Source organism: Branchiostoma lanceolatum, chromosome 5 (genome assembly GCF_035083965.1).
Source record: "Branchiostoma lanceolatum isolate klBraLanc5 chromosome 5, klBraLanc5.hap2, whole genome shotgun sequence".
NCBI classification, from domain to species: Eukaryota; Metazoa; Chordata; class Leptocardii; order Amphioxiformes; family Branchiostomatidae; genus Branchiostoma; species Branchiostoma lanceolatum.
Window position 1 is genome coordinate 13824651 of NC_089726.1, and position 16307 is coordinate 13840957.

Sequence of the window (16307 nt, forward strand, 5' to 3'; positions counted from 1 at the left end):
TGGCATAGCTTCTTGGAGATGATTTTTTAGCCTTTGCTTTGTTCTTAAAACAATTCCGGCACAAGGTGTTCTGACCTTCCTCCATGCTATCAGCAGATATTATATATTTTGTCTATGTGAGCACACCCATGTACAATAAGGTAATACCTCAGTGAGAGGACAACCTCAGACGTATTTCTCATATCAATGGAAATGGACACTACAGCTTCCAGTTTTCCTTGTGCTTGTTAAACCTACTTATTAGATGGAAGTAATGTTTTAGTTCTGTGGTTAGCAGCTGTCAGTTGTAGGAAGAATCAATGTTTTCAGACCTGGATAGTGATGTGCTCCGACTGGGCTACCAGTACTACAGAGGGATACGTAACGTTTCGCGTGTGCCAGTTATCTATACTGCATATAGATCATGTATGGCAGTGCACATATAGAAAGCAGGGGAACTACAAAAATGTGACTTATATAGAAATATTGGTTTATGGAGACTGATGGGAAGTACCAGTGAGTCTTCATGAGTAACGGAAAGAGACAACTTTTGTTTTATTGGTCGGTTGGCCAAGAAAGAAGACAGTGTTGGTATCCTAAGGTTTGAATCAAGTTAAGGCGTGCAAGGCACCCCAGATTTACCAGAGACGAACTTCCAGCTTATTTGATATGAAGATGTCTTGTTTACTGATCGTCCTGTGGGTCGTGATGTGTAGATTGTCTCTCCCTTCACATGTTCATGGTGGAGAATAAAACTACATTGTGTAGCTATATGGGAGATGTGGAATATGGGATGGAGATGGATCACTCAATAAAAAGGTTGTCCAGAGGACAACCATGAATTACCATTGTTGTGAGCTGATGTTTTTAAAATGATTGTGACCTCTTTTTTCACAAGCTTCATCAGGAAAAATATTTCATAGATAACATTCTCTGCTCAGGAGATCCCAAAAGTGCAGAAAAGAAGCAACAAATTTGGCTTAAGGTTTTGTGATGGGATGTTTTACAACATTTGCTTATCGTATCGTGACAGTATCACTAGAATGATGACATATTCTCAGCTTGCTGCATCTTTACGAGGTGCTTACTGTGATATCTCATTCTGTGGCAGTTGGTTATTGGGATGTGACCATCGTTGCATATCCTTGCCCCATCTGTCTTCTGTTTTTGATATGAGTCCAATATCAATGCACATGTGAATGACATTGAGATATCAAGCTTCTGTGGCCTAAGATTCATTGACCACCTTGTTATGAAGTGGCTTACTTAGCATAGGTAGACTATAGATAGCTACAAAAAGCAACAAAACATTCCAAACCTTGTTCTAAGATAAGCATGACTGTATTCATTCAACACAAGCAGGAACAACTGATTCAGTAATGACGACTACAAGGAAAAAAACACCCAATTTACAAACTCATGTCTTCCCAAAGTCTTACACACAAGCCACACTCTGCTCTACGATTTCAAGCCTGATATAGGATATCTGTACTAGTACTTGTAACAGTAATGAAAGAATGCAATTATCCATAGGACCAATTACGTGCATTATTGCTAAAGCTAGGTAATGCTCAGGAAGTTAGATAAACATTGTACATATTGGTTATTTCATTTTTTTGTTTAAAAAAAGTTGCACTCAAACAATCACACAATATACACAATTTTGTTTACCTTGCTTCCATCCACCTTGATGAATAGCAGACTGATATTCTAGTGTAGTATGACATTATTATGTTACAAGCTCTTGATAGACCGATCCATAGCCCTACCCGCCCTGCTAATAAGGTAAGAATGCAAAACAGATGTAGAAATACAGCAACTACTGGCCTAGTCCATTTGTCACAACTCATTCATTGGTTGAACTAATTTGACGGACAGCCGGGATTGGTCTATCAGTGCACATCTCTAAAGACAATACTTCAGACCAATCCGTTGTGATGCAAGATAACTTTGATTCTCTGTCGATGACTTCCAGCTTACTTCTGAAGACAACTTTTACATCTTATGGATGCAAAAGTCATAGAACCACACCATGGAGACCAAGGAAAAGAAATAAATAATATTAAAATAACCTCCAAGAAATATTTTACACATTTTGCTGGATTATGTTCACCAAGTTCATTCTGCTTCATTTCTCCAACCCTCTCAGAGCACATTGCTGTCACTCACGTATCCTCTTTCTGTGATTGGCCGGTGCGAGGTATTGCCAACACGTTGCTCGTTTTTGATTGGCTGGAACCGTGAAAAGAACCATGGAAGATGTTGTCTGATTGGTCGATGACTCTTCTTGACGTTGGAATGTTGATTTGCCTCTGATTGGGCGTGACAAATTCGTTGCTGGGCCCCTTACACGTGAAGACGTCGATGATCTCCGAGCATTCTTTGCACCGGACGAAACAACACCAATGGAACTTGCACTCACACTTCCGTGACCTCTTCACCCTGGTGGTGTCATAGCCCCGACCACAGCACATGATGTCGCAGCCATCAGTTCCGAGGGACGATCGGTTACATTGGCGACCCACCGTGCCGAGGGAACCTGTTGGGAGAAGAGCCAGTGAGTGCCAGGCTACCGTTTGTCTTGATGTTTAAAAAATTAACGTTGCACATGCACATATAGTAACGTACACATGCAGTAGATAAAAAAAGTATAGGTAAAGTGGCCACGTCCATGCGGTATTCAACAAAATACTACCTGGCTAATAGTGATCATGAAAGCTTGTAGACAGCTAGGCCATCGAATTGGTGAGGAAAGACATGGTATTAAACATTGTGGACATGTGATATGTAATACATGGTGTATCCCTGTATCTGATTCTAACTCTAACTGGTCCTCCCAAAGTTTGCTGTAAGAAAGCAAAATAGTCTGGTAAGAGCCAAGAGCCATGATCTGCTGGAAGATCATACTTTTGCGCAGCGGTGGACTCTGAATGTTTTTTTCTGCCTCTCTTGAAACAGTGTGTCATTTCATCATGATATACAGTACCTGTGTCATCATCGGCTAAGCAGTAGTCTGGGGAGGTATCGAAGTACACCAGGTCTGACTTGGTGGGCGTCTTGTGGTTCCTGTCGGACACGGTGAGTCTGCTGTCGCCCTGATTCATCGTCACCTCAACCGCCCCGTCATACCGCCGCCTCAGGTAGTCTGTTACTTTCCTAACAGGTGCACGGGAGCGACATTGTTGATCATGATGTGCAGTTATTGCAAAGGAAACGATGATAAGAGATGTGGTGCACTATCATACGCATGATGTATGTGACAATCACCATGTTACGTTTGGGATCGCATTGTAAGCAGTGACACCTTGCCGCAGTGCAAAATCACGATGAACCAGTCATTATTGCCCTGAAGAAAATGACAGACGGTCATCAAAATGTCGGCTATTATCATTTCATTTATTGTGAATAAAGTTATTTTGTTCATGCAAGGGATGTAGCTGCAATGGCAGAGCTATAGCGTGTGCCGGTGACCGTACCTGAAATGCGACATTGCCCTCCAGCAGGTGCGGAGAGTGCAGGACCCGCTCACGCCATGACACTTACACTCCATCTTCATGTTCTTAGCGACGCCCTGTACAAAACATGATACATGACAAACCAAAATTACGACAACTATAGACGTATGTTGTACACGAAGTTGTTCACATCGTTACCAATAGACAGATAGATCTTGACTAAAATTATATCTACATGCTGACCTGTTCAGTAGGTAACTTTAGATATCGGCATGTACAGTCTTTGGGATGGTCCTGCATGACTTGCAAAGATAACGAACCAGCGACGCCAGAGAGAACCTCTTTTCCTTCTGCTATTTTCTTGAGAATATAGTGAACATGTGACGATGTAGTGAAGCAAAACGTACCCACCCTCCTCCCTGCCCTGTTGTTATGCATGTTCATGGCCGCTCGGGCGTCCCTCTGGCTTCGGTCCCTCGCATCCACGAACTTCCTCGTGAAGCCCTCCCCGAACTTGATGTTGTCGCTGCAGCCTCCCCACTCGAACTCACCCTGTAATACAACAATTATCAATGTAGACTCTTGTACTAGGCAACGTTCATCCCAATAAACCGTTTACGCGTAAGGGAGGGACTGTAAGTTATGACACTAACTTGACTAAGCCTAGCTTGATCCCGTTGTATACGCTGTACTCTATACATAGCCATCTACAGATGCTTCTCAATGATTCCCACAGTCAATCAAATAGTTTTATTTGGTAAAGTTGTTCTACTATAAACGAATCATGGAACCGGGCCACTTACCTCGAGGTCAGCCATATCAAGGCAACGAAATAAGTTAATGAAGGATAAAGTGTATGGTACGGTTTAGGACAGTAATGATATGCGGTCTCGAAATGGCAGAATATGTCTGATAACGTTAACAGATTGACTGACCGTTGAGTCCTCGCTGAATCCCCGCTTCTTGGGGTCACATGCGCAGTCCAGCAGCTCGCCCAGGCTACAGGAGCGGGTGATGGAGAACATGACTCCGGCCGCCGACACAGCGTACACGAACGCCGCCTCACGGCTACCTGCGGAAAGACACCCATAAAACTGTCACGTAGATCGACACATCTCGTGGATTTGTAATAGATAACGTCGTCTCAAAAGTTGCATCAGTGTGTTTTCTCGATTGTATTGTGTTGCAACGCGAAAAGAAGGCAGGAATCTTTTCGAAGATTACAAATGTTCTGCCGATCTGAAAAGTTGCAATTGACGTCAGATCAAACATACTCAGGCAGGTTGATTTTCCTGTCTGAAATTCCCCACGATAAAGAGGACCCAAAGAGCAGTGTTGTGTATATCTGATGACCCATGTCATGTCGGGGAAGACAGGGCTGGTTCGGTACGAGAAACACGCCACTGCCGACCAGGGCTGCCCCAACGTTCTTCCCGAAACAGGCACGCCCTTACCGCGGCTGTTGACAGATGCAGGCCGGGCCGGGCGGGGGTCAGTGCGGGGACATGTTGCTCGTGTTGCTGTACCACAGAACCTGCGGCACGAGCTATTCATCAACCGAGATGAGCTTCCAGCACCTTCAGTACTCCCAGAACTTGGACGGCATCACTGGCTCTGCGCCCGAACCACGGCACAGCGCCAAAGCACTGTAGAACTACTGGTGACCTTCACTGACGAAAGACGGACTTAGGGATGTCAACATGCACAGTCATGCATCTATCTTTAAGACGCTCGAACGTAGACTTTCTTCCAAACTATATAAGACTATTATTGTCCAGCTGTTGGCTTTACTCACGGTAGATATCTTTTCGCCATGCTCATTCCATTACTAGCTAACGACATCAGTCGTCAGCAACAGTTCATACGTTCATGTAACTGTTCCTGCATATTTCGTTACCAGTGTGATCATGATCAGTACGTTTTGTAGCCCTTAAGTTTGTAAAACAAAAGGTGCAATACGTTACATTAGTCTGTATAACGCAAACTCCAGCTAGCCGGGGCGGCATGTCCCCTTCCCGGGGTTATGGGCGGCTGCTATAAGCGCCGTTCAATCAGGCTAACCCCTTTAAGGAGTAACGCACCAGTTTTGCACAAGCTGCGTGAGACCGGACTGTAAGGATCGATCCACTTACACCGGGAAGGACCCCTACTTTTTACGACAAGTGTGGTGGGTTCTTTAACGTGCTCGAGGTGTGGCTCTCCTCAAACAAGGTTCCAACCTTGAGTGAGACCATCAGTGACAGGGTTGCCGACGAAATTTATGCCGACGTTGTACTTTGGCTGTTTCGAAAATTACAATGTTTAACTCAAGAAAGCAATATATATGTCTGTACTTTTGAAAAGAAGAACAGCTGGATATCAGTTCGGCAGGGAGTTCGTGTGGGACAATTTTGCTCAAGACAGGTTTGACTTTCATAGTAGACATATTTTCTCATAATTTGTATACTTTCTTACTATTGGCATAGTTATCGTACTGTGGCTCTCGTGCAGTGGAAGTGCACGTGTGACATGGCATAAATGCTTCAAGGTAAATGGCGAGATAATCAAAGAAGCTGCGTACTATTTTGGAATGGGTATCGCCTATCAAGTATCGTAAACACCAGGTACATGCACGAAAGGTTGAAAGTCTATCCCTAAATATTGATAATAGAAGAAGAGGGGGATAGGGAAAAGGGAAGAAAAATATAAGCACGAACTACCATAAGCTCCGAGCACATTCTCTCATAGCTCACAATGCCGTAAATTTCAGAGAGGACAGTCGCATACGTCTTTTTTGGTGAGATAATTGGCCTGAGATTTAGCTAATGTTAATATCAAGTAAGCCAGGGGGATTAGCCTTTGTATGTAAGCTGTCACCACACCGCCTGGGTCAAACCGATTTTACATACAGCTGCAGCTTGTCCCGTCACTGCTGCAGAACAATTCCCATCAAATTCGTACTGGTGGAAAAAATCTTACATACGAAACTATCCATTCATTCATTCATTCATTGCCTAGACAGTTTCTCATTCATCCAGTAAGTTCTTGCATCGTAGCAGAGTGACCAAGGCGACCCCATCGGAATTGAATTATTGGTTGACGTTGCCATATTGTATGTACGGTGGAAGAAACATTCTGTATCAAATGAGACGGTTTTCCATTCTTTTGCCTTTCCTGATTTCACAGCTTTGCGTGCAACTTTATAGCAGCAGCCTTTAAACCGATGCTATTAGTCTACCGATCAGCCGTGCCGGACGGGCCAGGTGGTTGCTGTAGTCATCAAGGGATTAAATGAATATCCTAGGAAAGTCACCTGCTAATCCTCCTACATCCGAGGCACCACAGATTTCGCACGTTTTCGCCTCACGTGCCGTAAGAAAAACACACCGTTTGGTACACATAAGGCAAAACCACGTGTACATGTTCCTGTTGTACACGGCGAGACCGTTAGAAGTTTGGGTACCAATTGTAGCAATGTCCAGTCAGGTATCCGACCATCATTGTTTTGAGCGTATCTCGTACGTTTTTCCTGGAGATTACGTGCATTTTACAGTTAAGTTAGCTAGTGCCAGCAGGGTATGTGTAAAAAGCGTGTAATTTACAGAAAAACGTGCGAAACACCGCCGCAAATACGCTCAAAACAAATCCGACTGCTATATATGCCTGTTTATCACAATTGCATCATCAAAGGCATCAAGAATCAGGTCAGAGATCTGCGTGGGCAACCTATGGAGATGTGTGGTCCTCTTTGAAGAAGATAAAATAGTTCCCACGAATGAATCATTTACAATGACCTGTTGATGAGATCGGTACATTGTTGCGCTTCTATTCAGAGTCTGCATCGTGTGCAAACTTCTACTTTATAGGGTAAAATCGGAATGTGACGTACTTGAGCCTTGGTTTGCAAGTAACAGTGTTATTTCTTATACCGCGCATACTGTATTACAGCAGAGGTGCATTTTCGAGTATATCGTTTTAGAGGGTGTCAAGAGAATGATGACAAGCATTGTGGCACGTGAAGAAGTATCAGTGTGGATAAAGTTGCTGACCCATGGTGAAGTTTACTTAGACCTTTTACATGGGAGGGGCACGCCCGCAGGGGTGCTGAGTGACTCTTTGCTTCCACAACATCTTGGCTCATTCTGTCTCCTCGGCACTGCCTTTTGAGGCCTATCCCGTCGCTATGACGACGTGATCATCTGGCATTTGGACTCTACATATGTGTTTGTGTTACTTCGCGGAATGTCTCATAGATTGGTGTCGGTGAAAGTTTGATATTCAGCGAATGAAACGGTGCCGGCCGCACACGTTGGTGTTAGTTAGGGTTCATATGGTGCGTGTACAAAACTTACAGCTTTGTTCGTAGTTTATGTAGGTGGCACATCTGGGGCTAACTAAATGTCACGTATTTGGACACCAGCCGAATGTCTGATAATCTCAAGGTTAATAAAACAATCCGAGAAATCCCCTTATCCCCGTTTTACGGTTCACATAACGCTTTTCTTCGACTCTTGGGGACCGTTGTTTCCAAAACACCATGGCAGGGAATGAAGCCTATGTATCTCAGCATACCTGCCCTAAGTTCTGTCAGAGAATGTTGAAGACTTCGAACCGAGCCATCCTGACATTCTTGCACATATCAACGCCACATTGCTAAAAGCATCCTTGACGTGTAAACTAGACTTGACCCTTGCACTTTCTCGATGGCCGCTAATCTCTAACCCGAAGATCAGTGCATACAAACGTCGGTCTCTCATACTCACTTTTGTCCATCACCTTGCCGAAGACCGTAGCGTCCCTGTCCACGGTGGAGCAGTTCCATCGGTCCCCGCGGAACTGGTGCTGGCACTCCCGCACGCCCAGCTCGGCCCCGCGCGCGATGGACACCATGACATCGGGGTGGCTCTGACAGATGTGACGCTGCTTGGGAACGAGGCCAGGGATGTTGTCACAGATGGTGCGGGCCCCGAGCACGTTGATGTCCAGCCTGCTCAGGAACCTGTTGACAGAGTTGAAGAAAAAGGATTACCAATCGGCTGCGCAGTGTGGGAGTCAGTCTACCACCCTGCACGAGATGATGCAGAAAATTACATCATGTCACGACCAGTAGTTCTATTAGTGGATAGATGATACTTTCCGACAAACCAGACACTCCTGTGTCTCTCTGCTGGTTTCAGTGACCATGGAGTGAACTGATTCACAAACTACTTTGAATACTTGAATACTTTTAAAGTTGGTATGACATTAATTGTAACGTTACAGTATATTACCTATCTGTATCACTTATGTTGAACCGCAAACCTCAGTCTCATCAAATAGCAAGAGGTGGTACTGGACGCGAGACAACTCGGTTGACAATTGTTGCCTTAGACAGAAGCTACTAGTAATCATTGCAGGGGTAAGGCTTCTTGGGACTGAAAAGTCGGTGCGTCAGAAAAATCACATGTTCTGTGAGAACCTTGGGATATTCATGTCTTTCATGATGTACATTCCTGTTATCGTTTACGTAAGATCAACGAAAGCAGAAAAAGGATATCACATTAAATGCTTTCAGTGCAGGTATTCATACCACTTAGCGATGTAGGTCGTTGCAGAAACGAAACGTGTACGTGGATACCCCAAGAAGTGTTTTGTCTTCTCTAATGAAAAGACCTAGTAGGTCGACAGCTTATAGACAATAGCAAGAGGGTCAAAACGTCGCTACTTGTCTTCCACTTGTACTAAGGATTACCAACACACGGAGACGCCTAATTGACTGAAGGAGCCCACTTCAGACAGCGACTTTGTATCTGTAGCCCAAAACAAGCGGGGCAAGTACCCGTGCAGCGGGGGGCTGTGGAAGTTTATGCGGTCCTGAAGTTGTTTGTGGTACAAACGAGATATTTGTTCAGCTTGCGGACCTGGAGAACTCCCTGACAGCCTGTCTCCTCCTTTATCCCACCCGTCCTGGTCTTGTCTTCAAGGCGTAAGACCTGACAGGGCGGGACGTCAAAGTGCCCAGACCAGGGTCGCAAAGTCCCAATAAGATAGACCTTGGTTTATTTTCTATCAGGAAGCATAAATTGTACGAAAAGAAGATCTGAAAATGAAATCTATGGCTACGTATACGTTGATGAAGGTTCGACATCCAGGTAATAAGATAAGCCAATAATAGTTCCTCAATCAACTGGATAAAATTTTGAAACAGTCAGACGTTTCAGACAGCATCTGCTATCTTTCGTCGGTGACTAAAGAAAGGACTGGAGAACCATTTAAAAAAAATCTGTGGCTGTAAAATGTTGTCAAGTTGATTCTGGTAGGATTGAACAGCACAGAAACAAATAGTTCCGCCCAGTCTCACTTGTTGGAAAGAGTGATCAAATACCAGATCTCAAATATTACAGACACAGGGGAACTCATGAATGTAGGGACAAGAACAACAAATATAAGGCATGTACGCAGCGTCAAAAAACACAAGCAAACAAGTTCTATCTAAGAACATAAACAAAATCAAAAGAAAAGTGATTTGTCGCTGTGCATTGCTGTGAATTGTCGTGTATTCACAAGTTTGTTTGCCAGTTTTGCCCCATGACCAAACCGCTAACTCAAACTGTATACAGGCCCAATAGTTCTTCGTATGGACAGAGTCCAACGTGTGCACATATCCTTCCCTATTTGGCCGCCTCTTTTGCCCTAAGACACTAGTGTAAGTGCCCATTGTTTATCAATCGTACTAATTGGTTGATTGAAAGATCGTGTAACAAATCGCTAATTAATCTGGGGCCCTGCCCTGCCAATCTGATGTTCTTGTCTCACTAGTTCGCACACAAACGAAACTTCCAGGGCAGGATTCCCCGCGTGTTTGGCATTGCTAAAGAGATGTTGACCCAAACTGCTAGAAAAGCTGGCGAAGAAAGAGAAAGTCAAAATGCCCGCTTACACCGAAAACGATGTATTATGTTAGCACTTAGCTGGCCCTCTAATCCAGGCATACACCTTACTCAAGGAGTTACTTACCGACACCTAAGATTCATTATTTTTAAATGTAAGAGACTATGCCCTTCCATTTAGGTGTATTTTACAAGAAGTTCTGGAAAAAACATTTCCTAAGAGTACGATACGTCAAGCGCTGGTCTTGCAAATACATTGAAAAGCTTGTGCATACGTTTAAACGACTCAGACAAGTCTTAAGGAAACGTTTTTGCCACACATTTCTGATTTCTTCTTCTATCAGCAAACCTCAAGATGACTCACGGTACATCCGTACCAAAACTTGGTCACTGGGACCCAAGAGACGACTGCTAAGTCTGTGTCTTAACAAAAGTAGATCACAACAAACTTCGACGTTAAACCAAAACATGTAACAAACGGTCAAACGTTGTCTGCTAACACGTTTATCAGTGTACGTTTGCGGCCAGTGACAAAACATACACGACTGACGACATCTTACGAGACTGGCGTTGGGTGATGCGAAATCCTGGAACATCAAAGTGCAAAGAAATAGCCCCCTAAAAGTGAACTTACCACCAACTTGTGTCCACCTTAGATACACAGAACGTGGCCAGTAGCAGGACACACACACACATTTCCTCCGCCCGCATGGTGATCTTCACGTTTGAGTTCTTTCTCCAACGTTCCACGATCTTTTTCTGGGCCGACTCTGGTCTATTTGATCTGTCACGACAAGGGTACTCCAACAGACATTGGTCCTGGCGCGAGAGGGGGAAGTGTTGTCTTTCGATCTGACTGACCACTGGGTGATTTCTGGCCGCTCGATATCTGGGTTAATCCGATAGAGCAGGAATCCCCTGAACAATCAAACAGAGGAAAGTGAGGAAAGCAGAACTTGCCCACAGCGGTAGGTTTGGCCTCCGTGATTGGCAGGGAAAACTGATAATCGTTTGAAAACCCAACACTTCTTTTTGAACTTTCAAAGGAATATAACCAGCTGCATGAGTTTTTAGCGTTATGTTTTCTACGTATTCATGATTTCCTTTAAACAGTTGTTCTTATTTCGCGACAGTTGGCTGAATAGCCAGCCGTAGAATTGCACTGTTGCTCTGATTTTTCCTTCTCCGAATCCAATTGTGGAAAAGTTTCGTCGGTTCCCAAAACTCCAACGACACACGGTCTCAGTCTCGACGAGGAAGTACTAAAACGACTGTCTCTTTACAAAACACAAGATGAGAGAGCGGCTTGTTAAGAGGTCATCTCCACTTTCACAACAACAGCAGCAGCAACAACATTAACATGTACCACTCCTGAACGTCAGTTAGCAGGTACTGATGAAGACATCCAGCATCACCGACAACACTCCAAGGGACCTAGTTTCACTGCAGGATCCTCAGTCGCGTAATTTGTCAGTGTCCGGATGGATTTGGTCGAGACGTAACAGCGAAGAGTTGTTTGAGAGTTGTATCCGGCGCGCACAGAACTGCTAAGCGTTGATGCTTTCACCGAGTGCACATCTCACTGAGCGTGTCCTCTGTCCGAGCTGTCCAGATCCTTGACTGATTCAGTCCTCTCTCTCCCGACCACAAATATGCAAGAGTCTCTCGTATTTCAGCGCAAACTCATGTCCGTCACGTTGGCGCGGGGCTGGGATATTTAACAACAGGCGGGGTGCACATGGCGCAGGGGTGAGGAGGCGTTGTGTTACCTCCGCCAATGGAGATGGATGGAGGCTGGGCAAATCATCCAGGCGCGGAGGAGTAAACATGTCAACAGACCCACGAGCAGGAGAGGGGCTTGAGATGCAACACACGGTCCTGGGAATGGATCGGTAAATCAACCTGGGGTTAGGATGCTCAACTTGGAAAAAAAGTTCGTCGACCCGTCTGGTCCAGTAACTTGCTATTCTTGCTTTAATCGCTAGGAGCCGCGCATGGGACGAACTCAGGAGGCGGTTGATATGGGAACGACACGGATGGGTCATAAAAATCGCTTGTAGCAATGACTTAAAACATTGCGTCTTGCATACCTCAACTCGTGCATCATAGAAGTAAAATACATCGAAGAACGATGCATAGCTATTGCACGATACTCTGCAGCTGGCATTAATATCGTGGCCATATCATTAAATTCATTATGTACATACGGAGCTTTTTCAACGATAACCTTACATTCATACAACAGAAATGTCACCAATTGGATGGGACTCTATATGTAAAACAAATTTCCACACTATGAGTGTGCGACGTACCGTCACATATGTACAAACAACGTCATGACCAAAGAAAAAAAATCTGGTTCATAGCCAATCGATAGTGTGTGATAATTTGCCAACAAGTTCTCAACTGAGATGAAGCAGTCCGTCTTATCAAGAAGTACATATTTCAGGTGACAAAAGGTATTACAACAGTAACTGACGGAAGTAAGCTGCCATATTACACGTGGATAAATTTTGTGGAAGGTAGCATGCAACTTCTTAATGAACAAAACTCCACCATCTGCTCAGTGTTGAGTAGGTCTGCGAAGCTTTTACACTAATGAAATCGAAGCGCCCTGCATCGATCGGGGCGACGACAAGCCGAACTTGCCGTGTGGGTGAGAAGAAAAACAAGGCATTCAAAGTTACAGACATACTGCATACTGTAAACATAAATAGGCTTGCACCATTCGCCCGCATAGATATCTAGAAAGTGGATGTAATTTTCCTGATTGCAGTTTGTGAGTGGGTCTGAATGGACGCGCGCCAGCCTTCACATGACGTAAAGCCTCTCCACTTTATGCGTAACAAGGTGTAAGTGGTCTACGTGTTTAACGGACCCTCCGGCGTAGTGACCACCACTACTGTCCCCGCAAGGAGAGCAGTGGGGAAGTCGGAGGGCGAGAAGACCTGTACCGAAGGTAAGGATTTGTTTTCAGTGACCTGTAGTGTGTGTTCTGGCCGTTGTTGCTCACCGTTTAGCAAAGATGTTAGGGCGGCATGATAATTGAAAAATAAGCTCCAAGCAGATGTGGGGACGGTAGGATTTCCGGACTGTATCGTCTTTGACACGCCATCATCGTAGAGTGGTAGACATTGTGAATGACGACCATGTGTCACTTGAATTGTACACACGGAGTTACATGCACAGTGCTTTATATCAGTTCTCTAGACAGTCGGCGCCGGGCCCGGCCGGACTGACCTGGCGACGTCCCAGCTCGAGTTCAACCATCATCTCGTACTCACCTGTCCCAAACATACACATTCATTCCAGGTGAAAATCTCCTCATCTCGCGTATTGTGGGAAGCGGAGGGATCCCTCCGCCGACGACTACTGTGGCGAAATGTTTTCATCCAAGAATCACCAGTGTCAAGACGACATCAATATCTCGTCCAGAAAACCACCAGGTAGATGGAAATTGCTGAATTTGGTATTTTTCAAATTAAACTTCAGTTCATTCAGAAATCATCATATCGTCAGGAATGAGCTACATTTTGAACCAACACAAAAGCTATCATAAGATCGAACCGTTGTCCAAATTATTTTGGCAGCATCGCCGACAAAAAAAGTCTAACGTCAAGTTCATGTTCAGTTCTACAGATCACTGTGTCTGGATACCGACAGCTGGATGATGATAGCCTGGCTCCCGCGCCGACAGACATCATGCTCGATGACTTTGCCGAGAGCTTGCCGGATTTGGACGATGTGGTCTACCGCTTTCAATACAACAGCCTGCTTGTATTGAACTTGACGGTAGACAAAGACATTGTCCTTGAAGTTGTTCCTGAGTTTGTCGGAGCTCTGCACCGATTATGGAGTGCTCACCAGACCGGTCGGCTGGACAGGATGCTACAGAAGACACTTGTGTCGGAGGAGCTGCTGGGTTTCCTGGGAGTCGAGACTATTGTGTTGAGGAGCAGTATAAGCCTACAGGACCTCTGCACGTGTTTCCTGCAAATCACTTTCGACAATCTGCCATCGGGTACGGGCTCTATCACTTCATATCATAGAAGCATAAATATAATAGGCGGGACATTAACATGTGTATATCCATATAATCTATCAATGTTAGTGTCTTAGTAACATTTATTGAAATAAATGTGACTGACAGAAACTACCACAAGAAGTCTTAAGTTGATGAGGGTTCTGACAGTCAGGTTAAATCATGTCTCCGTGTTGCAGGTAGCCGGCCAGTGCAGGACTATGTCCGGAGACACCGCTTCGTCCTGCTGGACAGCACCCATCCTGGGGTCGCCGGGCTCAACGTCATGTCCTCTGTACCACCTGCATGGTCCTTCATCCTGGCGGCAAACCTCAGAACTACAGAAAAAGATTTCTATGAATCTTCCCACAAAGGCACCGGACAGATCATGACACCGAAAACGGTTTGTGCTTCGCCAGTGTACGAAAGGTCTATAGACTCCATTATTCAATGTTCAACTGAACAGGCAAAATACCCAAAATGTACCGAAGAAGAAGGCAACTGGATACTAGAAAAGGACGAATCCACAAAGAAGACTAGTACCGGGAGTGGTGCGAAAGAGAAGATCAAGATCATAGCAGGAGAGGGGACATTTGTCACTGTGAAGGCGGTTGGGAAAGAACTGATAAAGAAACAGGCAGGCAGCGCAAGTGCAGCGGCGGGAATCGGGCTCACTGCCGCTTTTGAGGGTGTGACCTTCGCCAGACGTACGGCTGGTTCTGTAAAGAAGCTCCGAGAAGAGAAGCTGTCAGGCGGACAGTTTGCAGGAGAAATGGCTAAGCACGCGACGAAGGGAGTGTTCTCCGGAGGCGGGACGGTGGCAGGTGCAACGCTGGGACAGATGGCGATCCCCGTCCCGGTTCTAGGGGCAGTCATCGGCGGCGTCATTGGGAACATGATCGGAAAGGGAGCCGGGTACGTGGCCGCGGATGTAGCGCCAGAATTCCTGATGAAAGATGGACAGAAGTGGAAGGTGCGAAAGGGTGGCGAGGAAATCGAAACCAAACCAGAAGGCCAAGGAAAGATGATAATGATTGACAGCGGGCCTGTAGATACAGCACAGGCGACAGCGGCAGAGACCTCGGGGGAGAGCTGATGTTTTTTCACATCGACGCAGTGCATAATCTTGACAACAAATAGCTGCTCAAACAAACAAACAAACAAACAAACAAACAAACAAGCAAACAAGCGAACTGACAACGAACTCCCTTTCCCTTAGAGGTACCATGACGAATACACTGATGCTGCAATTAGTTTCGAAAACGCTAGAGGCCGTTTGATACTCATTAAAACTGGAAGCAATTTCCCTGGTCTCAGAGCTTATTAACGTAAACTTGGAAACTCGGACATAAAGACTGGCTTTCGGAGAGTTTTTATTTCACCAAACGGGTGATGCAAGTGTTGGGGCATTGACCTCTGCTTGGCATCAGCGATTCCAAGGCTGACGAAATGTGCTGCAACGGCTTAATAAGTGTTTGTTTTGTCATTTTTTTTAGACTCTGAAGGTAAACCTACTTCGTGGTCTTTCACCGTACCCATAAGACCACACGCAAGCAACAAAGATAATGAGCAAGCTAGTCATAGGCTACTAAGAACTGCCTTTTCTCATTACATGGTGTGTAATTCTTGTAGCTGGAGGATGATGCTTGCGCAAAGAGATAAGAAGTTGAGACTGTGCTTCCTTGCCGTCAGTGAAGCGGCATATGGTCAAGGTTGCTAATCAGATGAAAATGACACAATTGAATTGCGAGCAGTCTCAGTACACTGTGGTCGTACGATCTGAATATGAATTTTGACGTCAGGTGAAATAAACAGCACGATCACGAGTTTATTTACATTTCTGGTTGATACGCTGACTCACGGTGTCGTTATTTGCGGACTAAACAAAGCCGGTGTCCTGTCCAAGGCTACATGTAGTTAAAATTTCTCTGCTGTAGCAATGAGCTATCATCTATCGGTAATCAAGTTCGACTGGAAAGTTTATACATAACGGGGATGTCTAGC

At 45.0% G+C, this 16307-nt stretch overlaps 2 protein-coding genes across 2 annotated transcripts; one reads left to right on the top strand and one right to left on the bottom strand.

Annotated features, from left to right (window-relative positions):
* Window positions 1-2034: 2034 nt before the first annotated feature.
* On the bottom strand, window positions 2035-11170 carry LOC136435309 (protein Wnt-2b-A-like). The gene is made up of 7 exons (XM_066428678.1): window positions 10917-11170; window positions 8177-8412; window positions 4370-4506; window positions 3846-3986; window positions 3456-3550; window positions 2966-3135; window positions 2035-2518 (listed from the first exon to the last, which is right to left on the bottom strand). The coding sequence occupies exons 1-7, from the start codon at window positions 10991-10993 to the stop codon at window positions 2145-2147; spliced, it is 1230 nt and encodes a 409-aa protein (XP_066284775.1). The 5' UTR covers window positions 10994-11170; the 3' UTR covers window positions 2035-2144.
* A 2381-nt stretch (window positions 11171-13551) lies between these two features.
* LOC136435310 (uncharacterized) lies at window positions 13552-16307 on the top strand. The gene is made up of 3 exons (XM_066428679.1): window positions 13552-13728; window positions 13914-14303; window positions 14504-16307. The coding sequence occupies exons 1-3, from the start codon at window positions 13665-13667 to the stop codon at window positions 15397-15399; spliced, it is 1350 nt and encodes a 449-aa protein (XP_066284776.1). The 5' UTR covers window positions 13552-13664; the 3' UTR covers window positions 15400-16307.